We start from the raw sequence: 25360 nt of genomic DNA, 5'->3' as shown, positions 1-25360 counted from the left end.
GCTTTCTCAACCCTTTTGTCACTTTGTTTTTGCAAGTGTCAGCTTCCATTTAGGTTCACTTTCATTTTTGTGGCTATACCAATTCATGGTCATAGATAAAAGAGGAAATCAGACTGTTACAATCACACTACCGCTCAAAAGTTTGGTATCACTTACAAACTTCTTTGTTTTTCAAAGAAAAACAAATTTTCTGCAGTTTACACAATTAAAATTAAACAGATAATTTTTAACAAATAATCTACATTTTTGTATATAGGTCTATTATCTCTGTTAGTCCTCTGCATCAATCTCCTGGCATGGCTGCAAATCCAAGTCATTCATTTTTAAAGCTAATTGATTATTTGAAAACCCTTTTGTGCAACTGCACAGCTGAACACCTGGCATTCTTTAAGTTAGTTTAGTATCTGAAGCATCAGCAATTGTTTGTTTGTTTGCTGGCTCAAAATAGACAGAAACAAATAATTTTCTTTGGAGACCCATCATTCTATTGTTGTACTAAGAAAGGAAGGCTATTCAATGTCAACTGTAGGAAACTTAAAATCTCTTACCATGCAGTTAACTACTCCCAGCACAAACTGGCTTGAACACGGACAGAAAAAAAGAGTGGGGGGCACTGATGCACAACTGTGCAAGAGACAGAGACGCCTCACAGGTCCTAAACTGGCAGCCGCACTATATAGTACCCACCAGACACCATCAGGATGCTGTACTTCATGGCAGAATTGTTATTTCTAAGTCTGACAACTGCTCTTCATTTCCTATATTTCCTAATCAGCCTAATTTCATGTGTGTTTTCATGGAAAATTTCCAAGTGATCCCAAACTTTTCAGTGGTAACCTTTGTACATTTCTACAATAACTGCAGTTTACTGCACACAACTTAATAAATCAGATGAAAAGCATTTTCGCACATTTCTGCTTTTCTACATTACAAAAGTTGATATGAAACTACACAGAGTTGCATGAATCTGCCCTCAGAGTCAACTTTTTGTTCATTTTGTTATCAGTGTGTCTTAAGTATTACAATTCATCAGTCTCTATAACCTCTATCTAGTCTTTACTCCTCTCCTGCTTTCTTTCTTGAGTCAGTGTTTTTTGCATCAAATGCAGTCTCTGGGTTCTAAATGTGCCTGATGCACCTGCATAAATCAGAGCCTGCCTGACAGGGAGGCACTCAGGACTGGCTAAGGCAAACATTTTCCTCCAAAGGCATCCTGGAAGTGAATAATATCATCATGGAATCTGGGTGTCATAATCACCTTTTTGGCCACAGGCAGTACATGGAGACCTGGGCACCAGGCAATTGAGAGTAGAGAAAATAACACTTTAGGAAATAATTTTCAGAAAATTGTTTATGATAGGTTTAATGGGCTATCAAATTTGTTTTCCCATTCTTGGCTTTTAAGAATGAAAAGGATAGGAAGCACATTTATCACATTTATTAGGAGATGCTGCTCTATAAGAGAGCAGGAAAGATGTAAGAAGAAAAAATGGGAAGGAAGGAAGAGAGGAGGCGTGGGGGTTAATGCCCCCTTAAATTAAGGGAAAGTGATAATGTATAAGATATAATTGTACAATCTTGCCTAACTCTGAAATTAAAGTTTTATCAGAGAATAAAACAAACTGAATCATGTCAGAATAACTTTAACAGCATTATAAACAATATCACAAAGATACATAAAGATAAAAACTTTAAATAAATAAAAACTGACATTATTTAAAAATGAGCAAACAAATGTAAATCCTAAATGCACATACCCATACACACATTCCTCACAACTACAAATAAAAAATAATTTTACTTGAGGACCTAAATTAACCATGTAAGAAGGGTAACTTCATCATAGTATCCAGGCAACCCAGCAATACTGATATGGATTCCACTGGCTCTGACCCATGACTCATACAAGGGGCATACCCTCTATTAAATATGTAACCTGGCTCTTTCTGAGATGATGGAGGGATCGCAGAAGATTATTATTATTTTTTTAAATCTCTAGAAAAGGTGTGGCCATTAACAGAAAAGGAGAGTCCTCTGTGAAATCTTGACCGTCACTACAGAATGTGCAATGTCGAAAAGTGTCAAAATGTGCAGATTTCAAAGATTTCCTCAACTCGTTTATGCCTTTTACACAAATCAAACACATTTGTTTCAGATGAGACCTCTAAACTTGTGTTTTTTGTGTGTTCAAATGTATGCTGCTTGCTTGCTTGCTTCTGGGCACTCACACAAAAATATGCACCCATCACAGTCATGCTCCAAAACCCACAACACCTGGGACAGATGGCACAGCCACAGAGGAAGGAGGCTGACAGGTGTTCTACTTTATTTTTGTCTGCCAAGGCAGGACTGTCATTTAAGTGTTTTTTATACTAGTGACAAAAGAATTGTAGCAGCACAGGTTAATGCTGTGCTCAATGAAAAAGCTTAATCTTTCGTTCCATTGTGTAATTTATCTTATAGTCAGTGCAGGTCAGTGTTTCTTTTCCCAAGCTCTCTATTTGTACAAAGACCACTGCTGTCGCCATGGCGATACGCAGACCATCATATCAAAACGTTTTAGGGAACGAAATGCACACACACTCAAAGTGCTCTCGCCCACTTCACAGTCACATTCTTTTGTAATGTGAAGCTTAACCACACAGTATGAGGAGAAACTGAATAAAGAGTGATTGGGTTACCTACCTGAGTCAGAACTGTACATGTAGACAAACTTGGTCCATCCATAGTGCTCGATAACTCCCACCAGAGCATCCTGGAGCTCAGGCCTCAGCTGGATGACAAACTGGTTGGCTGTCTCAATAGGGAAAGATGGCGTGACAAAGCAGACGTGCAGCGCCCCGCAGAAGGACATGAGCATGTTGACCGTCTTCCTGTCATACAGGCCGATGATGGCATACACACCTTTGGAGAACTGGGAGCAAACTGCAAGGGACAAAACAGAAAACACGAGAAAGTGTTAGTATGTGTAGTCTGAGGTTTTTTAGAATAACTGCAGAGACTGGTAAAGGTCCAGGTAAAACCAGAACATGTAAAAGGGAACCTGAGTGAACAAGCAGTATTTGCTGTTATACTGCACAGCAAGAACTGTAGAATTTTCAACATCTGGAATTTACAACCAAGGATTTAAGTGCGTAACATCCCAACTTTCACAAGACTTGATCTGATTATCTGCTTTCGTCTAGTCGTGGTACAGTTTGTGTAAATTTGGACAGATTGGATTTCAAATACCCGGATTCCACCACATTCAGCTGCGCTGTGTTAGGGCTGCTACACAATGTAGCAGGATAACACAAATGTTTGAGATTCCACCAGATGCATCACTTTTCATAGAACCCTCGAAGAGGCTCTTCAAATGTGCGTTTCTTACACACTCTTCAGACCATGAGTGCCCATTTTTAGAGCAACTGACCCCTAATATGTCGAAGCGGTAACGACTAAAAAGGTAAAAAAAATCCAGTAGGATAATATAATAATAATGCTTTTTCTGATCTTGTTTGTTATCATTAAGTTTTATATCATACTCTTATTTAATTGTACAGTTGTACAGTACAGTTCCAATACTGTAACTGCTGTCATGTGTACAGATTGTGTTTAAATACCTTGCTAATGACGCTTTAAAATGGGAATAACTTAGATAGCGCTGCCTTAGATTGTAAAAGGCCATTTAAGAAAACAGCCAATATTTACATTTGTGTTTCCCTCTTAATCCACACAAGGCTGCATTCTGCTTCTGTTTTGTTCAGTTTGTTTCTGTTTGTTTTTCTAGAATTGAGACCGCAAAATAAAATATTTCACTACACTTCCAATTAAATAACATAAGGACGGTTTAAAGTGAAGTTGAAGAATATTGTGAAATTGAAAGAAAATACAGAAATGAATAATTTGGAGGGAATGGAGCAGGAAAATGGGGAGGAAAGTAATGTAGAAATAGAGGGGTGAACAAAACAAGAAAGACATTAAAAACGTCTAACTAAAGGAGAGACTAAATATCATGGAGGTATTAACACACAATATAATTAATTCAGTTGAACATTAAAGCAGAAAAAATAATTAATTTCTCATTCTATATATTCATTATGGCATTTTAAATATTAGAAGCCCTTACTATCAAATTAACCTTTTATAGAGCAATTCATTTACGTCCGTACGTAATTTGGATTGTTATATTTCTTTGTACCACAGAAAGAGCAGATGGGCTGGAAGTCAGACACAGTAACGGCATGGGCAGTCTATTCAATTTTACAAATAAAATACACAGTGCAAACTCACAATGGTAAATCGTATTACAACAAAATAAGCAGTGGCACCAGGCCATGCACTAAAGTAGGTTCAGCAGCTGAAAAACAATATGTACTGAAATAAACCAAAGGTGATTTTTATCAGGACAACATCAAAAGAGACATGGCAAGGATATAAAGCGCAGGAGTTCAGAGAGCAGAAGGTAAGAAACTTAGTATTTAGATACCAGAGACATGAGGATGTTCCTCAACTGAATGAATGACTTTCAGACAAAACACTCCAGTTGGGTTTGCAGAACAGAACAAAACCACAGACCTGATTAGGTCTTATAAACCCATTCTGAAATGCTAAAATGATCAATTAGTAAGTCGTTCCTAGAACTGTAACGATTTGCTGCATTTCAATTGACTGTCTCACAACCAGCAAAATGATTTACCAGGGAAAAAAATAAATGTCATTTCAATCAATAACAGAAACTTTGTAACTTTTTTTCACTTGAGTACAAAAACAGACAAAAGTCAACTATTGGTGCTGTAATAAGGCATAAAATAGAGACAAAAAGAGGTTAATGTCAATTATCAGATGCTGTGAAGTCTTCCAATTAAAATCATGTTTACACACCGGTGTGTGTGTGTGTGTGTGTTTCCTTCATTGGAGGAGAGAACGCAGGGTAGAAGTAGAGAAGTTAATCAATGCATCCCCAGGGTTCCATTGACATTTCACTGACAGCAGGAGGCAGCTTCCATCTCTCATTTGCTTTTCTCCCTTCATCTCACCATTTTTCTCTCGCTCATTGTCTATTTGTCACTCTGGCTGCCTTCGCACCCTGCTATCTTGAAACAGCATCTTAATGTTAATAGTTGTCTTTTTTTGAAAGGTATATCCTATCATAAGCACATGAATTCTTTGCACTTACAGGTCTGGTCTGAGCCACTTTCTGCTGAGGCAATGGGTAAGCCTCACTTATCTCAGTATTTGCCAAACAGATTGAAGTCGCTGCCTGTATGCGCACGAAGGCCAGCCTGCTGCTCGGAGCTGAGGAAAAGACAGAGAGAGGATGGCGCGAACCCAATGCGCCTAACCTGTCACAGACCTGCACCCGCCGGGCAAGCACGTGTGTTTGTGATGGCGATAGAGGGAGGGGGTAAAAAAAATAGAAACAGCGCTATCACATAAAAATACATGCCCACACACATACAAACACACACATATGCAGCCTCGAGAGCTCCAAAAGCCTGGTGACTCACCCTACTTAAAGCAAGCCCTGAAATAGACATTTTGCGCCTCGCCACACTGACTCAGTAACAGAACTATCTTTCCTTCATGGTCCGCACATGCTCTTGTTCGCAAATGGATGCCCTTTCAGCTACTGCTCTCCACAAGCACGCATTACAATTTTTTAAGACCAATATCTGAGGTGCATTCCGCAGTCTGCCGGCATGAAAGGTAAGAAGAGCTTGTTTGACTTTTTGTGCAGTGTCCCATTAATCTGCCTTATAGCAGGTTACCATTTTTCAAAAGAACACGAGTCATCTCTCATACCTACAAGAAAACACAAACAAACCAATAACCTGAAAAGATAAACAAATGAACATGTAGCTGTGTGACACAGACCTCCTGCTCTGAGGTGGCAATAGAACCATGTGCTGATCTTAACTCGACATGAGCATGACACAGATCATTAGTGAAACCCAGCAGCACCAGTTCAGATAGCAGAGAAGCGGCACCGTGAGAATGTTTGTGTAGGAGAGGCTTGTTAGTGCTACTCCACATGTGTAACGACATCGGAGTCAGAGCTGTGAGACCTCCAGTGATCTTAAAGACCCCAGCAACACCTGTCCACCTTGGCATTCTGTATCTCCTCACAACAGTTACAGCTGCCATGGTGGTAGGGCTGAGGTTGCCGAGGCAACAGTCTCCTTCTCTGGCAGGGATTACAGTGGCTCAGAGCTGCTAAAGGACTTTTGGAAGATGGGGTGGGAATTGTGAGCGTTTGGACATTTTGTCATAATTAGGTTGCCCCTCAAGGAATTAGCAAATTTGCACAACTGACTTGGCTTTGCAGAATCCTTAGATCATTTCTAGAAAAAATGGGATATCTGCAGCCCATTCCCACTGCATCACATTTTCATTCATACTCAAGACAAGTAAGGGATAATACCCATTAAGTATGTTCCACTATTGTTTAGATGGGGTTTGGGGAGGGGGGTGGGAGGGGTGGTATGAACCAGAGTCAAAACTGTGCTGGTTCTCCTTTAAAAGCTTTTTATACTCTTTTTGGTTGTTGTATGTGGTTTCACAAATAAGCCCTTGCTGTGGCTCAGCTGTTTACATACAGTATAATTCTGGGGGACAAGTTAAGTAAAAATGCAAGTAAAAGAACAACAAAAACAAACAGATTTGTCACTGGTCATGGTTAGTCAGAAACAAAAGATTCAGGACAGTTTACTCAAACTGACTTTTTCACAATTTCTAAAGTGTTTCTAGGAATGAACAACAACTTCATGTGCATGTGCTTTGGCCAAACTGTTTAGGGTTGCGGGGGGAGGAGGAGGATGGGGGGGGGGGGGGGGGGGGGGGTAGCAAAATAACTCAAATCCTTAAGGGACAGATACTCCTATAACAGGAGGAGCTGTCAGAAACAACTCACACAACTCAAGTCTTCCCTGTTCTCTATTTCCTGTGCCCAGCAGCTGTTCCTCTGCTTAGTATGAGCCAAATATCAAACGACAGACGTGTCTGTGCCGGCTGCACAAAGAGGGCATGTTTGTGACAGTTGCTCCTGCATCTAAATTTCTGGATGATGGGATATTGGCCATAAATATTTCACAAGGAAATTTGAGTTTGATTAGACAAGTAAATAAAATATTACACCAAACAGCATGTTTAAACTTAGGATTAAATAATGGTTCACAGATGTTTTTGGAATCAAAAGGGAACATTTCATGAGCTATTGTTCTTAAAATGTCCAATTGACTAATCTTGTATTTATTTAAACACACTTCGTTTTTTGCCAGATATCATGGCACACAGATCAAGTGTGTCAAGGTGTCCTTGAACATGCTACCTGCCTCCCAACTGCTCCACATGAGCTACTCCCTAACTTGTACATCAGACTGCAGTATTACAGAGCTGCTCCTTTGTGTGGGTGTATGTGATTCTTTTTTCAATAGCTCTGCTTTCTTGATGTGATGGGAGGGAGGGAGGGGGGGGGGGGGGGGGGGGGGGGGGGGTTTACAAGAATCAACATAAGGATAAGCCTTGATGTTTCATCTTAGCACATTAACTCTGTGACATTAAAGTGACCTTATACAAAGCACTAATCCTGACAACCCCTACATACCTAATCGCACGCAGAAAAAACACACGTTCGCTACTATTTTCGTTCCCATGCACAACTGTTATTATACTGTGCAACATTACGGCCATAAATACACAGGGAATCTTATCGCAGCGGCACGCTGAGTTCAGCTGGAGGGAGCATACTGATCAGAGAGTTCAAGCTCAGTCATCCTAAAATATCTTTTTCGTGATAAAACAACACTATCGAGGGCCAACATGCCAAGAGACTCCACAAAACACAACGCTCAAATTATGTGGTCTATCTTATGCCCTGATCTACCATATACAATGTTAGGCGTGTTATTTATTGTGAAAAATAAACCCATTTTCAGGTGGCATTTCTTCAGGGCATCACTGGACAAAAGGCTGTGGACAGCGAGCTGCTAATTCCAGCCAAGCTTTTCTGCACCACACCATAACCCTGTTAGATTGATTCAGACACCTCCTACATATACTGAGCCTCAATCCTACCACTGCACCCAGGTTTATGATGAACATCCAATGTCACCTTTACACCACAGCTTTCAGACAACAGTGCTCCCTGATGACATCAATTCTGTTGTCTTTTCTAGGCACCAGTGGGTAAAAAAAATGGATACCCAAACATGACTATAGACATTACATTAGATGGAATTAAGTTGATCATTTAGTTAGTAAAATTGTCATCGCTACCACAGTTTAATGTGGCTTCAGAAGACTTCTGTGTTGTAGCCACTAAATGTGAGAGGGAAATAACTGTGTTTTTGTCTTTTAGCCGTCCTATTGGCAATGTGAAGGGATGGTGTTGATGGTCTGACAATTGATCCGTTACTTATGCCCAGACTGAAATATCTCAAATATCTATCCTTTTTTTTCAGAGTTGGATTTTGAATTAAGTGCCAAATTGACAAAGATCATTATTTATTCATTCCGGTAAGTATCCTAGTCCTTTTTTGCAATTTTGAATATGCAAATATGAGGTTATCAAATTCTTGCAAATTATTTTCTTTAATGATAAACTGATTAATTAACTGAATTTATCAACTCTACTTATGCTTACTGAGTGTGCGATGTAGTGTAATTTGTTTTCTTAGAATTTGTGTGTGTGTTGTGTGACAGAAGTGAGTTTGTTTTATGCGTTACATTTTAAGAAATTGAACTGAAATGAATACACTGGAAAGTTTATAAACCAGTTCATAATTTTTCCTTTTCAATAATGGAAACATACATGCAATTCTAAGGGCCAGATTTACTAAACCAGGTAAATTTGCGTGCCGTTGCATATCAGGAACAATGCCTGTGGGGGCATCCAGTTCTCTAGGTTGCATCCTAAAACTGCACTGATATACATACACACACGCACACATGCACACACACACACACACACACACACACACACACACAAAAGATACAGAAATAGGTAATTAAATACGTAATTTAAAAAAGCAAACCTGCTGATAACCAGTAGCCAGTGATTTAACACTGAAACAGGCCTATTTTGATAAATCAACTCAAACTTTCCATCAGAGATTCCTTGTTGTCATAGAGTTCCTCCTGCAGATTAAGAATAACATGGCTTGGTAATCAACATGTTCTTTATATGTCTTCTTATAGCGTTACAATCCTTACAGGAATGGAGAATCTCTCCTTAAAACACTCTGCCAGTGTTATGCAACCTCCCCGCAGAAATGACTAAACCCAAGTCAAGCACAAAAGGCACACTTTTCCTCCGTGGTATCATCTCATTTTCAACACATGGAAACAATTAACTTACAGCTAAGTAGATTACCACACAGCAACTTTTGTGGAATGAAGCTTCTAGCTCATTCAATGGGAGCACATACTCACACAAAACCTGTATTTTTTGTTATTCACAGAACAAAATGAAATACCTAAAAGTCCGATTTTCCATCGCTCAGAGTTCTCACAGAACATGTACAACAAGTTCATTGCTTCAGATGGCATGTTCTGATCAGCTAAATGTTTCTGAGTTGAGCACAAAGCAGGACAAAGCTGAAGCATGAGACTTATTGGTAGAGTGGAGAATACTTGGTTTAGCAAAGACTTGCACTCTGCATTCCCACAGCATGCTCTACATTTCCACTCACATTTAGAAAGAAATGTGCTTTTTACCTCATTGCATTTATTTCTTTCAACAGCTAGTTACATTTCACATTAATATTTCAAGTGTAAAATACACATTCAACCAGACAACCTTTTAAAGAGGAACTCCGGTATTTTTATACCTAGACCTTATTTCTATATATTTAACAGTTTTGCGAAAGTCGGCGTCCTTCGGAAGATATTTAGATAACTTGCGATCCATATAACGGAGTGAACGGGGCAAAGATGATGCAGCCTCTAAATAAGGAATTATCTGTCTTTATTTCACCAATACTTTAAGACGAATGAATGAACGAACGCATACTATTGCTCTGTTAGCAGATAGCTGCTGTTGTGTGGCTACTTGCAGCTATAGGAGAGCTAATGGAGGGAATTCTACACACACCTCTACTGGGACCACTTCATTCACACGCATGGCTGCAGCACAGCTCATTCACTCCGGTAAGAACGTCCATCTTACTCAAAGTCGTCGTTCACGTTGTTAAAATTTGATAAATATCCTGCCATGTTGCATAAAACTAGCAGTAGCAAACTCTGTGTGAAGTTAGCTGACTATCACAGAGGAAGGAGTAAATAAACTGTGCTCCAGGGGGGGCGTGTCGATGAAGTGGTCCCAGTAGAGGTGTGTGTAGAATTCCCTCCGTTAGCTCTCCTATAGCCGCAAGTAGCCACATAACAGCACCTATGAGCTAACAGAGCTATAGTACACGTTCGTTCATTCATTCGTCTATTGGTGAAATAAAGACAGATAATGCCTTATTTAGAGGCTGCATCATCTTTGCCCCATTCATTCCATTATATGGATAGAAAGTTATCTAAATAGCTTCTGAAGGACGCCGACTTTCGCCAAACTGTTCTCGGTGAGTAGATAAACGTATTTTAATGCCAGAAATAAGGTCTAGGTTTAAAAATACCGGAGTTCCCCTTTGATGTGGTACTGGACTTGTCAGCAATAGAGTCTGAAGATGACGTAACATTGTGTTGAACTTTGGATAATCAGGTTTGTTTATGCATAGTAAGGTCACTGCTTGCCATGAGACTGAAGAATCATGTCTCGGTCCATTTCAGCTCATCATAACAAAACAATAACAAAATCTGTCAAGCAAGTTTAAAACGATGTTTTCACGAGTTCCAATATAAAAACAAATTTTCATCAATAATATAACAACTTACAACATGCACTGGCTATGATACCATAAAGGAACACATAGCTGGATGTATCTGAGAGCACTACAACTGATTTACTGTGTAATATGAAACAAGTCACATTTTGAAGGGAATCAAATTTTGGGGTAATTCTAACTTGTTAATCAAAAGATCTCATTCACAAGTTCTGAAAAATTTCCATGGATTTGTAACTTCTAAGTGGCAAAAATCACACTCAGTTAAAAAATGTGTAATCAGGTGTAATTTTTCAGTCTTTTCCTGCCCCCACCTCTCCCCTTCTCCACCAATTTTCTACCACTTTGACTGACTTTTTAATCAAACTAAATGATGAAACCTCCCCAGGAGACGACGGTGGTAGACTCAGATAACAGGATCGTTTCTCACAAGATGGCTCTCCTATCCCAACGTGTAACCCGTCATGACGTACCTTCACAATCTCTAAACACTACACCATTTGTGGTCTCGTCTGAAAGTCAAATGGTAAACAACTAGATGATACTCAATGTACAATTCTGATTTTGAGATTTGCATTTTATTGTTTCCTCATCTTTTTTTCAGTGTCAGTCTCCAAAATCCTATACTAGTCTGGTTGCAGTATACAGATGTTTCACTCAGCTGGTTGGTATGCAACTGCAAGCTCTCTGCATTTAGCTCCCACAATCTCCTTTTGAAAGATGACAGTGATGACAGCAGCAGGGTGATTGCCGTCACATCAGGCGGTAATATACACCACCTCAGAAGGGTGAAAGGTCACTCAATCAACCACGGTGCACACTGAGGAGAGATAAACACATGTGACACCAGACACTAGAAGACGCACACAGTTATCCTCCACTCAGCCACCCATGGCTAATAACTGCCAGATAATGCGTGTAATAAAAATCAGAGAGCTTGTTCTTGTCCCACTGGTCCCATCCATCTTCTAGAGAGCTAATCAGCTATGTTAATGAAAGGCTGAGCAAAAGAAGTCAATAACTAGTTCACTCATCCCGCATGCATACATATAACCGCTTAGAACTAGCTCTTATTCTAAGGGTACAGATGCTCCATACACCCACCTCAACCCCCCTCTCAATGTTTTTGACAAGACACCACCTCACACACATAGCTTGTGCTTGTGAAGACTCCCTCAGGTGATGGGTGGGGGAGGCCTAGTCTGTGGGCCCTCCAACACAGCGTGACTCACACAGCGCAATCAATCTCCTTCTGTGCAGAGGACAGGGAACCAGGGAACCGAAACGCAGCCCCAAACAGGATCTGCATGAAAGTCTCCACACAGGACTGTGTAGGAGGCTTTTACTGTGTGAGCAGTTTTCTCTGGGATCTCCTGCAAAGAATTATTCGTGCCAACCAACACGTCAAGTGATAATGTGTTAATGTAGCGAGAAGAGATTATTTCATCCGTGCAGATTCAAGAGAGGGTGCAGATACTGAGTCAAGAAATGATAAAAAAAAACAAAAAAAGAAAACCTGTTTTGATGATTTTTTTTTCCAAGAGGGTGGGCTTTGCCTCACTGCCTTCCAATCTCTGTAACGTACCCATATGCCCCATGGAGTGTTGCGCTCTAGGGAAGAGGGCTTGCTGTTCCCTGGTATAAACAGCTTTAGCTCCACAAGCTCAAGAGAGATTTACTGTCAGTGCAAGAGCAATAAAAATGTATTTATGTCACCGTTGTTTCTGGAGTTTGTGGCAGCAAAAAAAAAAAAAAAGAGGGAAGGGAAGGGAGGAAAAGTAGACAAAAGAGAAAAAGTAATAGATGAGGCAAAGATGCAGGAAACAAGGAAATAAAGTCAGGAATGATACACTCAATTCTTGCTTTATTTGCAGGGGAATGGAAGTTGTGAGTGCAGCTGACCAACCAAACAGCTTAGTCTGTAAACTGGGGACTTTTGGATACTCCTAAAAGATTTCATTAGGTGAACAGAGGCTAATGGAAGGTTAATGAGAAAGAGCCAAACAGCAAGTGAGTCTTGAACATGCAGGTGATGACAGACAGAACGTGGAGAAACAAAAGCATTAGTGCCTGTGAGGGGAGATGATAGAGAGAATGCTGGGAACAAAGACAGCAGATGCCAGCCTAGCAGTGGGAAACACAGAGACCACACCGTGAAATCTAGATCTCTTCCATTTCCTCTAAGTAATAAAACAATGGCACCACATCGCCTCATTAAATGGGTAATCGAGGGTGTGAGAGCACTCCCCTCAGCTCGGAACATCTCTCTTTCCATCCTTGTGTCTCTCATGCTATGCCATTGTCTCTCCTCCTTACTGTTTCTCGCCACGTTTCCAATCTGCTCTGCTGCGGAGCCCTGCCTCCTGCTGAATAAATGCTTACCTGGGCAACGGGTCAGAAACACAGCCCAGACCAGCTCCTGTCAGGGGGTATGGAAACTCCAATTATCTCCTTAACAATCATCCCTTCGCAATTATCTCCCCATCTGCGTATCAGTGGCGACAGGTGCAGGGGGATGGTCCCACTCGCACACTTTTATTTCTCAGACAGAAGACGTGATGGAGGTGGATATGCAGAGCAAGAAGAGCCAAACACGCAACGTACATGATAATTGCTTCGGTACCTTTGTACAGATTAAAAATTACTTTTAACAGTTTCTAACTGTTCTACAAAGAAATCAGAGTCTTTGTTCTAGAATTCAACACAATTCACAAAAACCTTGAATGGCCCTTGCAGTTTCTTATTTTTGATATTGGAACTAAATAAAGCAGGTAGAAAGAAACTATTGCTACTGGAATCTATTCGAAATATCAATCATTTAACACAAAGTTTTACAAGTTCCCCACCAAAAGGCTTATTTGATCAACTAAAAGTTCAAACCCAAAGATATTCAATTCAGCATAACAGGAAGTGAAAAATCGAATCAATCATTTGACCGACTCAGCAAAAAAAACCCAAAACAATAGAGCAAGCTTGTAATGGATTATTGCAGTAAATTATGTCTGTTAACTCATAAGGCAGTCAATATCTACAAACAGTGTGAACCACGTTTTTGAAATAGGCAGAAATGGTCTATTTTTCAGCCCTTGCAAACCAATAACCCAAGCAAATCTGTAAAGAATTAATGCAAGGCAAGACCTTAAATCATTACAATTTTCAGTTAACCTAACTCACACTGCCATGACACGAAAAGACAAGACATATACGTCCATATGGATGCTTGCAGAGGAAAGTGGCCATCGAACTAAACCTGCGACAAGCAGCTCTAATTCACACAATTTTGTGTTGCTGTTGTTAGACATAGAAGCGAGGACAAAACACCCAGTGAAATGGAGCCATTTCACTCTACATTGTTGACCTATCTTCCGGGCAAGCTACTGCTCCGCTAATATCCTGATTTTATAACCCTATGTTGTCTCATAAAATCCCCAAAACACATAAAAAAGAAAAAGTACACGTACTCATAATATGATCGCTTGCAGAAAAAGTTAGAAAGTACAACACAACAAAGTCAGCTTTATAAACCTGCAGCAGTATTTCAGAATCTTCAGTGGTCTTAGTGAGGACTAAGAGCGGCAGCAGCTGTCCGATCAAACTTTTAGGCAGACCATTCAATACACTGTTACAGTAATCAAGACTACTGAGGACTAATGCTTGGACCAGCTTTTCTAAATCACTCTAGTCCTTTAACCCTGGAAGTATTCTTCAGGTGATGGCCGGCTGACTTCATAACCGCCTTGATATGGCTGTTGAAGTTTAGGTCTGAGTGCATAATAACACCCAGATTTCTGGCTTGGTTTGTGGTTTTTAACGTTACAGGTGGGAGTTGAGCACAGATTTGAACTTAGCTCTAAAGACATCTAACATCTAATTGTTTATTTATTTGAGGCCTGTAATAAGTGTTGGTAAAGGATTATAATCCTCAGGCCATATAGTGAAGCAGATTTGTGTGTCATAACTGTATTGCTCTGCATTAACTGAGCCAGTGGGAGCATATCGGACACAAAGTAGTTAATGTCTTTTAAGTAAGAGTCAAACCAGTTTAGTGCTGTTTTCCATTCAGTGGAGCAATACGTTCTGATCGACTGTATCAAATGCAACAATAAGATCCAGTAACAATGAGATAGAAACGTTGCCTTTGTCAGCGTTTAAATGGATTTATTAATTGAACATAAACGGTCAGAAAAAAATAAGCTTTTTCACATATTTTACCTAAATGGGTAAAAAAGTTATTTTTATATAGTGGCATGATAACTGCTCTTCTAAGAGCCTGTAGAATAACATCTTACAGAAGGGATGTGTTAACAATATCCTGGAGGTCAGTTGGAAATCCTCTTGAAAAAGATTGTTGGTAAAATGTCCAGATGGCAAGTTGAGGATCTGAGATTCTTTATAATGTTTTCAAGGTCATATTGCATGATTGGATTAAAATGTTGTTATTAAATTCAAATTGGACGGTGGGACTCTGCATTTCCAGGAGCTGCAATAGAGGCAAAGATTGTTTGTCTCGTTCCCAAGGTGTTTTCTCCAAAAAAGGTCATTCCAGGTTTTGGTACATAAAAATTCAGAGGCCACTGGCATGGGGGAAGAAAAAAAAAGGAACGGGCATTGTTGTTGTGCAAGATGGAGACCTCTTTACACCATCCATATACATAGTGTACAGTACGTAACACATGCATTTATATACGGTACATACTGTGCACTAATGCACACTGAAGCAAGTTATTTAAAAGAATAAGTTGTGTTATAATCAATATGACTTCCAAATTGCTGAAGCTAAATGTAAGTTTGCTTCACACGCAAATTATAAAAAAAAGAAAGATTTGCTTGTATGGGCTCATGTAGCAATAACTCAATGTGTTGTATAATTGTGCACTAATCCATTTGTTTCTCTGTTTTGTTCTGTGTTGTCTTGTTTGCCACTTTCAGAAACTGTTGAGGGTGTGACAACAAAGCAGGTCAGTCGTTTAGTACAGTAAGCATCTGTGCGAGCGTTCCGATGACAACAACAGCCTCGTGCTGTCATCATAAGAGCAGTTGCACAATGTCACATTGTTTTATATGCTTGTAGGCATTGCTCCTCATTAAAGTACACAGGAGCTTCCAAGATGTGCTGTGTGACAAAAGAGGGACTCCGCTTCTGTCTTTGTTGCAAAAAACACGACAGCTGCCATCATCAGACGTTCGTCCCTCCACCCTCCAGCACAAATCCTGGTCCTCATCTCAGAATACATTGTTTTCTAATTGCCAGCCCCACACGTCTCAGCTCAGACCTCCAAGTCCCAGCTGCAGCTTCCTCAAGAGACGGCAGATTTTTGTCTTAAACACTCATTGAGTTTGTATGCATACAGAGGACGATTCATGCATAGAAAAATAACAAGGAGGACAAACAGAAACAAGAGCGGACACAGGCGTCAATAATGTGTGTGCGCGCACACGTGTGTGCTGTGTGTGTTTATGGGCTGAATCAGATGTGTGATTAAGATAGGTTTCTTGTCCTCAAACCAGAATTCCCAAACCTTGAGGCACTGGATGGCCATTGGAGTTACTTTAAGATGAAAAATGGTTTGCAGAAGATGGCTGAATGATAGTCAGGAGATTATGGCAGGTTGCTTGTTTTCTCTTCTCTCTTCCTTCCCTCCTGCCCAATATGCGCATTCCCTCTACCATTATTCTACAAAGGAACAAAAGCACACAGGGTGCACACTGAAACAATCTCCATCTCTCTTCTGCTTCACACTCTATAACTCAGCGGCATGGGGAGCAGTTTTGGCTGATCTACATTGATTGCTATGGGCCATTCCCTATCCCCAGGTATCTGTCAGGGAAAAAAGAAAAAAAAAATCCAAGCTTTTGCATTCATCAAACCAACACCTGCTGGAATCGAACCCAAGAGAGTTTCCATCAATTTTATTTTATTTTTTGGCTTTTCTTTCCACCTCATTCTCGTTTGCTCCTCAACAAACAACAGTCATGTCCCAAACAGCCCAGAGGGAGCAGTGATCCCCTATTTGTCTGTCATTTTCTATAACAAATGGTACACTCAGAAATTCTTCGGAACATAAATGCATGCACTGTGGAAGTCAGTCACCGAAGCTGTACCTTAGTGACTGACACAGTGGCTAAACAATAGAATACAACACCCCAGAGCCTCACTGACACCAACCATGGGGTCTAAAATGGCAGACTGGCCTCCATCCCTCCCCATCCTCTCCACTTAATGCTGTCACCCCAACTGAGTTACTCTGTTTTTGTGTGTTCTTTGCAGTGAAAAAGGGTGTCGTAAAACAACTGTATATATATAAATATGAAGTGGTTAACAGAGTCAGTTCCATTCTCTTTTTTCTGATAGGTTTTTATTACGTATTTATGCTTATAAGTCAGTGGAGTGATAGCTTTGGATGTGCTGCACTGAATAATACATTAAATGCATCTGCTCCAGCTCTGTCTCTTGTTGACTATTGTGTGTGTGCGCGCGCATGTGTGGTATCGCAAATTTTACAGCGCAATCACACAAACATGCACACTGATGAGGAAAACCTGAGCCAGATCAACGTAACAGCATGTGTTTTGTCATGCATGTTAAAGGATGGTTCAATTTTAATTGTTTTATGGCATGTTATAATGAAAGTTATAATATTATAATGAAAACAGAAAACAGTGCGCTTAACTCATTAAGTTACACTGCTAAAATGGAGTTTAATGGGAGCTGAAAAGAAAAGCTGAAGTTTTAGCACAGTATATGCTATACCATGCGCTATAATAGTTTCCTACTATGGAGGTCAGGGTGACCAAAAATTCTTTCATACCTTTTAGTGATCACAGGAGGAAAATGACCAAATTAAAGCAAATCCTATCCCTGCAACTAAACATACAAATCACTTCCAAAGGCTCATGGCATAAACTGAATAAATGGCTGACGTCGATGTAATTCATTAACAAAAAAAGGAGTGATAATGATCAAGCCACAAAGACAGGATGGAGCAATGCATAGACCTGGTGTGACGTTTGCGTGTTCTTCTCTTTTCAGCCTCGCATCTCAAGTTACAGTTTTGCAGGCACCTAACAAAGATCTGTTTTTGAAGGGGCAAACGGTTTATGCAATTTTGATTTTACAAGTTTTTACAGTCAAACAGGTTAAATTACGTTGATTTATACCGACTTCTGTTTTTGCCCTTTTTGACTTTTAGTCACTTCCTCTGATGCCCTTTGTTTGCAACAATCCCATAAACTCATTGCATGTGCGTCGTTGTAGAAAAAGACATCATCTGGATGTGACAAGAGTTTCACTTACATGACATTAACGTCTATGATTACTATTTTCAGTCCTCTACACTGAAGGAAACAACCTCCGAGCTGACAACCTACACACCGAAGATGGCATATTTTGACAAACAATTGGACTGTGAAATATCACTGCCAAATCCCAGATAGCAAAGGACGTTCTGCCCAAACAAGTCACACATCTGCAGTTTTCTTTGGCACGGTTGGCCTTTAATGACTCACTGACGCTGACACTGACTCATTAAGATTAGGTGTGCGTGCCTAAACTCAGCCATATATCCACCAGACATGGCCCACATCTACATTTTCTTTGGGGCTTTTGGGCCATGCCATTCCTCAGAACAATTGCTGTATCACAGGTCAAAGCAAATTTATGACATTTAAGCCTCATCTGGCCCATAAGTGTAAAAAATAGGCCAGAATAGACCAAAATGACTGCTATCTGGGATGTTTGGTCCTTTTAGTAAATGGTCACCGAGATTTTCAAAGACATTTGCTGTTGAACGTGGATGTTCTTTCATTTTTACCCACCAAATCAGGTTCCCCCTGCAATATCATTTTGCCGGGACACTGTAGATGCAGAATGATTGCATGCCCAAAACCACACAAGCCAATATGTTGTTTTTCACAACGGTGCCGACAGTGCTTCCATGTTTCATTTCTTTTTGACACAGTCATGACTGTGCAGCTCGCATGATATGTTACAAATAACTCAGCATTCCCTGATTAGTTCGATGACAACCTGTTGCTTTGCAGCGTGTGGCACTACTGCATGTTATTAGGGCAAACGTGACAACAGCCATACATCTTCCACTGTCACCAATAAAAATATTCAATGGCATGTAGGTATAGTTGCTGCTGTATTTATACTCAGTATTGACAGGAAACCTTTCTGAAATTTAAGTGTACTTCCAACAGTACAGGACTTGATTTACCACCAATGCTCGACTATATCCTGGTCTTGCCTCTGCCTGTATACGGTGTCTCTGACATAGACCTGCATACATCCCGTCATTTGGTGGCAATTTACGCGTGTCCTTTATGTGTGGGAAAGCATCCCCCATCCCAACCCCTACCCCCATCTGTGACCTATTGATCAGCTGGGTAGGTCCTATGTGCAAAGCTCAGTTCATTGATCGATGTTGCCTCGTAGATCTTCACCCCAGTCCTCTTTAACTGACCTTCACACATTCAAAGAACTACTCCTGCCAATATCACTGTGACAACAGAAATCGCCTTTTCTATGAGTCCTAATGAGTCTTAATGAGAGGTTTGTCTTAAGGATGGACACAGAATCAAAGGCGACTTAGTGATTCACAAAGCTAAATGTACATCAAATTACAAATTCCACAATCTGACATGAACATTATTGCAATATTCAGCGGAGAGCCCAAGCAAGAGCAAAGCTCTCACTGCACAGATGACATCAAAGAGAAAAGTAGATCATATAGGAGTGAGCCTGCAGGCTTTGACATAAAGCTAGTGAATCAGTGATGTCCGTATCATAAACCAAGTCAATTGCAGATTATGGTAATGTAAAATCTAACTTCAGGGAATGGTGACTAATATTCTACTTGTACAAACAGCATTACCTGCAAGTCTTCTCACTGACAATGTGAAAACAAAGGCACACGTAAAAAAATGAGCCACGGTGGATGACAACAAAAACAAACCCTTCATTGTTTTTATCGAACATGGTTTATCTCTCTGCATCGTCCTCTCTTTCACCTCTGCTCTAGTTAACCCCCCACTCCTTCCACATAGTCACACACAAAACCCTGCCCACCAATTCTCCACCAGCCTGCCTTCTCCTGGTCTTTAAGGCAGGTGCCAGTAAGCGTGTTATTGCATATGCGTGTGTTTGTGTGTGTGTGTGTGTGGTGTGTGTGTAGTGGGCGGACTTGTTTCTGAGGAAGTGGCTGGTCATAAGAGCCAGCTGATGAGTATCACCCTCATCCGGAGCTCCATTCATTCCTGTGCACAAGGGCCCATTCACCCTGCTGCTTTTCACACTCATGGACCCCCAAGAGCCCCGGGCACATTCCCACACTCACACGCTTACAGAGGTGAACTGTCACTCACTCAAGACATCCCACACAAAATGGGCACCAAGATGCAGGAACACACACTCTTCTGCACAGGCGTGCTAAATAGACACCCAGGAATAGGCTGCATTGCTCATCTGACTCACTATAAGCAAGCCCCGGAGCCCTTCCTTTTCCTTTACATGCACATCTCTATAGCCTCCACAACCAAATACTCTTTTAGAACAAGTGACACACAGCAGGACGAGGTGTCATTTTCATTTTCGTCATCTCCCTCTGCTTTGAATCTTTCTGACATGCTCTTACTACAACCCACAATCATACCCATGGACAGCCGTGATTGCGGCTGACATGAGGAAAAAGAGAAAAGATGTCAAATTGCACATGGAAGGTTGAGGGGGTGACTAGATGGAGAGAGTAGGGAGGAAAATCTGCGTGTCGTGTTGTGTTTTTGTGAAGCTCTTAGAAAACCTGAATACTGGACGTGATCCTTGTTCAAATAACCCATTTCAAGAAGTCCCCTGACAACAATTAGAACAAGTTATTTAAGGCATTAATTGTTCATTCAGACAGAAAATATCACACACTTTTGCGTAGCTTTTGAAAGCAAACTGTACATCGTAATTTAATAAAGAGACAGAGAAAAATGTGGGAAGCACAACAGGCTGCACGTTTGCCATTTGAGTTGGTCTTTAACCGTCTGCTGTGATGCTGACTCCCCAGAGGCTGCACGCAGTAACAAAAACATTAATGCACCCCACTATCACCACCACCATCACCTCCACCACCTGCCTCCCTGCTGCCACAGGCTCAGTGTTTGATCCAAACGAGAAATTCCTGCAAACATTCAGCTGCCTGCCCTACACATTCACGTCACACTCTGTTCTCAGCAGAGGACTGTCTCACTAATGAGGGCATCTTGGGTGTGTTTACATTTAATTACACAGCTCTACCAGGCTCTTTGGCCTAAATGGCTGAGGGGCGGGGTGAGTGGTGGTCGAGGTGGAGGCTCAGGACCACACAGGCTTTGTGCAGCACCTTCAAAAACATATTTGGAAAAGATGGCATTCATAAAGCCTGTGGTTTTATGTAGAGGCAGCAGCATTATGCTTGAAAATATATATCTGCGCTGCACTCTAGCAAATAAGGGTGAATTTCTTTTTAGACGTAGTTTGCAGCATTCAGCAAAAGCCAACACTGAATATCTATAAATCTTCTGAAGTGCTGTTGCTTTATTTCCAATCCAGTCAGTTCAACACTCACAACTGACTCGCAGAGAAATGTTGCAACCACATTACATTATAAACCTGAGTGAGAATGTAATTACGCTTGCACTGAGTGTCTTTCTGAAAACATAGGTTTTTTTCTTTCTCTCTTTGGAGATATCACCCACGGCCTGCGCGTGACTGGAAATGGACTAACAACCACCAAAGTGGCAATGCAAAGACTGAGAGTAGTAATGCAATGTCCGACACTGAGGCACACACACCAGGCGGAGACAAACAGGTTCAGCTGTCAAAGGATTTCTCATGGAAGTGCGCAACTTCAGTAAAGTGAGTGTGAGTCGACGATGGAACGAGAAAAAAAAAGATGGCTGAAAAGCCTCAAGGGAGACAGAATCTTCTCCAAATCCAGAGGACGGATAAGTGCAGGGTTAACAAAGAAGAAGCTATCCAGACTGACATCTCTTTTGCAAAACTCAGACTTGGACCTATCATTGGACTGGCATAATGACACACATTATCACCCACAGGAGAGTGACATCCCCTCAGCTTTGTCCAGAAGCTGGCCAATAACCCTTTAATTCCTCTGCTAACATGCTCCTATTCTGAAATCCTGCCACAAACATTAATCTATGAATCAATAGAAACACCCTCAGGAATATCTGTTTTTATAAGGATTCTGATCCAATCTGTAAGATCAAACTGAGGTCACAGAAGTTGAAAGCCTTTGTTCTTTTTTTCGCATGCATAAGGTGAAATAGAGGTTTTTTTCAGAAAATTATAATCTGATTGCTAATTAGCAAGGCATTTGGAGTCGTTTTGTTCGCATCGCCTGTGAGCCCTGATCTGAACTCTGCCTCTTTGTTTACTACCTCGCTAAAGAAGGGGGCAAACGCACTTGGATCCGTGTCTGCCGTTTTGAAATGCTGTAAAACCTCATGTTTTATGACAGTAGGGTTCTTCCGCTGCTGCAGGGGCTGTTTTTTTCAATCCCCTTTGCTTCTCCACTGAGAGCAAATAAGGCTGCAGTCATGCAGAGGAAAATAAGTCCTTCGCGGTCCCACGCAACAGTTAATAAGACAACCTACCAACACACTGGCTTTGCAGCAGGTCTATGATAGCAGCGATTATAGCCTAAACTGGCTTTTTCCCCCCTGCCCATGGAGTTCCAGGCGCTGCCTACAAAGTCCAACAGGCTGAATAGAGGGGGGACGGGTGAGCAAGCAGAACAGGGCAATTACCAGCGATAACAATCATTTTTCTAGTGAGATAATACTTACAGGCGTATGTCATGGAGAAGCTATTCCCCATTTTGACCATATCCACCTGCGGCACCAGTTTGGGGATGTCCTGGTGATGAGAGAGAGCGAAACGAAACACCTCATATTCGTGCGAATCGGTGGGGAACAATCCTCCTGTTGAGCAGCAAAGAATCGGGAGTTCATATTAGGCACAAATCAGGTTTGAGTGCACACAAAGCAACACAGGCTCAAGTTTATTATTTTTTATTTTAATTTTTTTTAAATAAGAAGATCTGATGCGTACGCGCCATGCTCACCTATGTTGATGTTACTTGGGAAACTTGAGCTCGAACCCAAGCACATCCCCAGTAAACTGGTGTAGAGGATGGTGAAGCTTCGCTGCATATTTCCTTTGGCATTAGCGAAGGGAAAAAGAGCCGAAATCCGAGCATAGGTCTGTCCGTGTGAGAAGTCAAATTCCCCCCGCTTCTCTCCTCCGCTACTGCAGCCTCCCGTTAGAGCAGCATTAGCACCGACACCGATTCAACAGCGAAGCAATTATTGCAATGGCGAGAGGAGGCACCTTTCCTCTCTCCTCTTTTCCCTCTCTCTGCTGATGCTCTACTGTCGTTCGCTACTGCTGAACGAGGATGACTTCAGCAGGAGCCGCGCTGTAAAAAATGCGCCCCGTCTTGAAAAACTGTTGAGCCTTAATGAGAATTTGAGATTATTTCCCCCGGCAAATAAAGCCGGCGAGATGGATTCACTTGTTTCTTGTTTGTAAAGTAGGGGGGTGGAAGTAATCTCTCTTTTAATAAATACATCGGGAAAAGTGTTACTGCAAAAAGGCTGAATATATAGTTCTCATAAAGGATACGGTAGATTTGTATGAAAAAGGCTGTTTGCAAAACAAACGCGTGACGGTACCTCATCCCACTGGAAGATTTCACGTCTGAGAAAGAAAATGGACATTCCTCACTCATTAAATGTTTAATGTCCTGCGGGATGATTATTATACTTTTTCTTTTTTTTTTTTTTGCAGTGTGCGCCCCCAGAGCGCGCGCACACAGGTTAGGTCCCTCAGGAAGCGCACGGCATTTCATACAGGCTGTTCATTTCACTGTGCTCCAAAAAAGTAAATATTCACTGTGTATTTCCAACTGTTTCCTCAGTGTTTTTGGAGGAGATTATTTTTCTGTACTAGGATATGTGTATTCCATAAGTGCAGTCCTGTGCGCCTGCTGTGATTTAGAGGGATTTCAAGCAGGCTTTATTGAAAACAAGAAGATGAATATTGGATTTAGTGGATCATTGTAAAAACTGATTATGAACATTAAGGGGTTTAAGATTAGATGATTTAACATTGGATTTGTTTAAATAAAGATTAAAGGAACAAAGTCGATGAACGGTTAAGAAAAATTTAGCATTACTTGCCAGGCATATGTGCACTGTACTTAAACTTGCTGTTGATATTAACTACTGTAATAACAATGGATGTGGGTCGATATATGGTGAATATATGATCAAATTTGTGATTCATTAGCAAAACTGCTAAACACTAAATTATAACAAGAAAAAAAAGAGAAAAAAAACCTTTCTAATTGTTTTCCAATTTTCTAGCAAACATTTCTGACAAAGTGAGTAGGTGGAGTTTGAGGAACTTTTTTTTCTCTCTCACTCCAAAGTTAACGGACTGAACTGTGTTTCCCCATATTTCTAATTCAGGCAACCATAGCAGTTTTTCCAACCAACCTTGCATGATCAGTCTTTAAAGTGCCTCTAAAAGGTCAAATTTGTATCACTACAACACTGCTAGAAAAAGCCAAACTCTTTATGCTGATCCAGATCATGTGGCTTGATTGAAAGCTCAAAAGTAGCTGCAAGGCCTCTAACACTGAAGAATCTCTATCTGCCAGTTTTTCAGATGTTTTTTGTCAGTGAAAACTGACAAAAAAGATGCAGAACATATTTTTAAAAGCAACTTTGACTCAGTCGTTCAAGCACTGTGCTTATTTGCATTGAAACAGACTGAAACTGAAGGTTTAGCAACATGGACATTTAAAAACACTGGGACGATACAGTTGAGACATTTTCTTTAAAATTGAACAAGAATTCTGGTTGCATAGTTAAAATCACATGAACAAATAATCACCCTCTATCTTGCATGTCCAAACTCAGATCCTTCTTGATATGAGACAACAGTGCTAACCACAGCACTGATAAACCACCATAATATTACTTTATAAGTGGCAGCTAAAGCTTCCAAGGAACGAGGCCCAGACATAATTTTCCTGTTATTCAAATCTGCTCAAGATTTAAGGTCTTACAGTTTTTGCTTGTTAAGAGAACGATCTGAGATCTTAAGGCAAAATCAGTCATTCTTTGCTTCCTTGTTAATACAGGATTACAAAAAAATAAATGAATGAATGTGGATTGAGGCATTTTGCTGGCCAATTTAGACATTGCTTTTTCACTTCCTTAGGGCAACAGTTCATGCAAATCGCTGTCTAAATTGCAAAGTAAAGTTTCCAGTTTAAAAGTTTAGGAGAGCATTCTGGAAAAATGGGCCTAGTGTTGCCAAGACTTATTCTTTAAACTGGCTTGGTTTACCATGATTTTTATTTTTATTTGAATGGGAAAGAGGACTTCTTCCTTTGAACTCCCCCTGCCCGCTCATACAGTACAGGACTGGCAAGCGGCTGATAAGACGGGTTATGATTGAAACCAGGAATTTACAGACAGCTACAGCCAATTATTTT

The 25360-nt window shown here is 40.7% G+C and overlaps 1 protein-coding gene across 1 annotated transcript in view; it reads right to left on the bottom strand.

Annotated features, from left to right (window-relative positions):
• gria1a (glutamate receptor, ionotropic, AMPA 1a) overlaps positions 1–23310 on the bottom strand; it is a 76715-nt gene extending 53405 nt beyond the window's left edge. Inside the window, 3 exon segments of the mRNA XM_072396056.1 lie at positions 2686–2925; positions 22641–22775; positions 22919–23310. Of these exon segments, the coding sequence (XP_072252157.1) occupies positions 2686–2925; positions 22641–22775; positions 22919–23006 (463 nt within the window). The 5' untranslated portion in view covers positions 23007–23310.
• Positions 23311–25360: the final 2050 nt, after the last annotated feature.

Source organism: Leuresthes tenuis, unplaced genomic scaffold (assembly GCF_036924035.1).
Source record: "Leuresthes tenuis unplaced genomic scaffold, fLeuTen1.0.hap1 SCAF_11, whole genome shotgun sequence".
Taxonomy (NCBI): domain Eukaryota; kingdom Metazoa; phylum Chordata; class Actinopteri; order Atheriniformes; family Atherinopsidae; genus Leuresthes; species Leuresthes tenuis.
The sequence above is the reverse complement of the archived record's forward strand: the minus strand, read 5'-3'. Positions and strand labels throughout refer to the sequence as shown.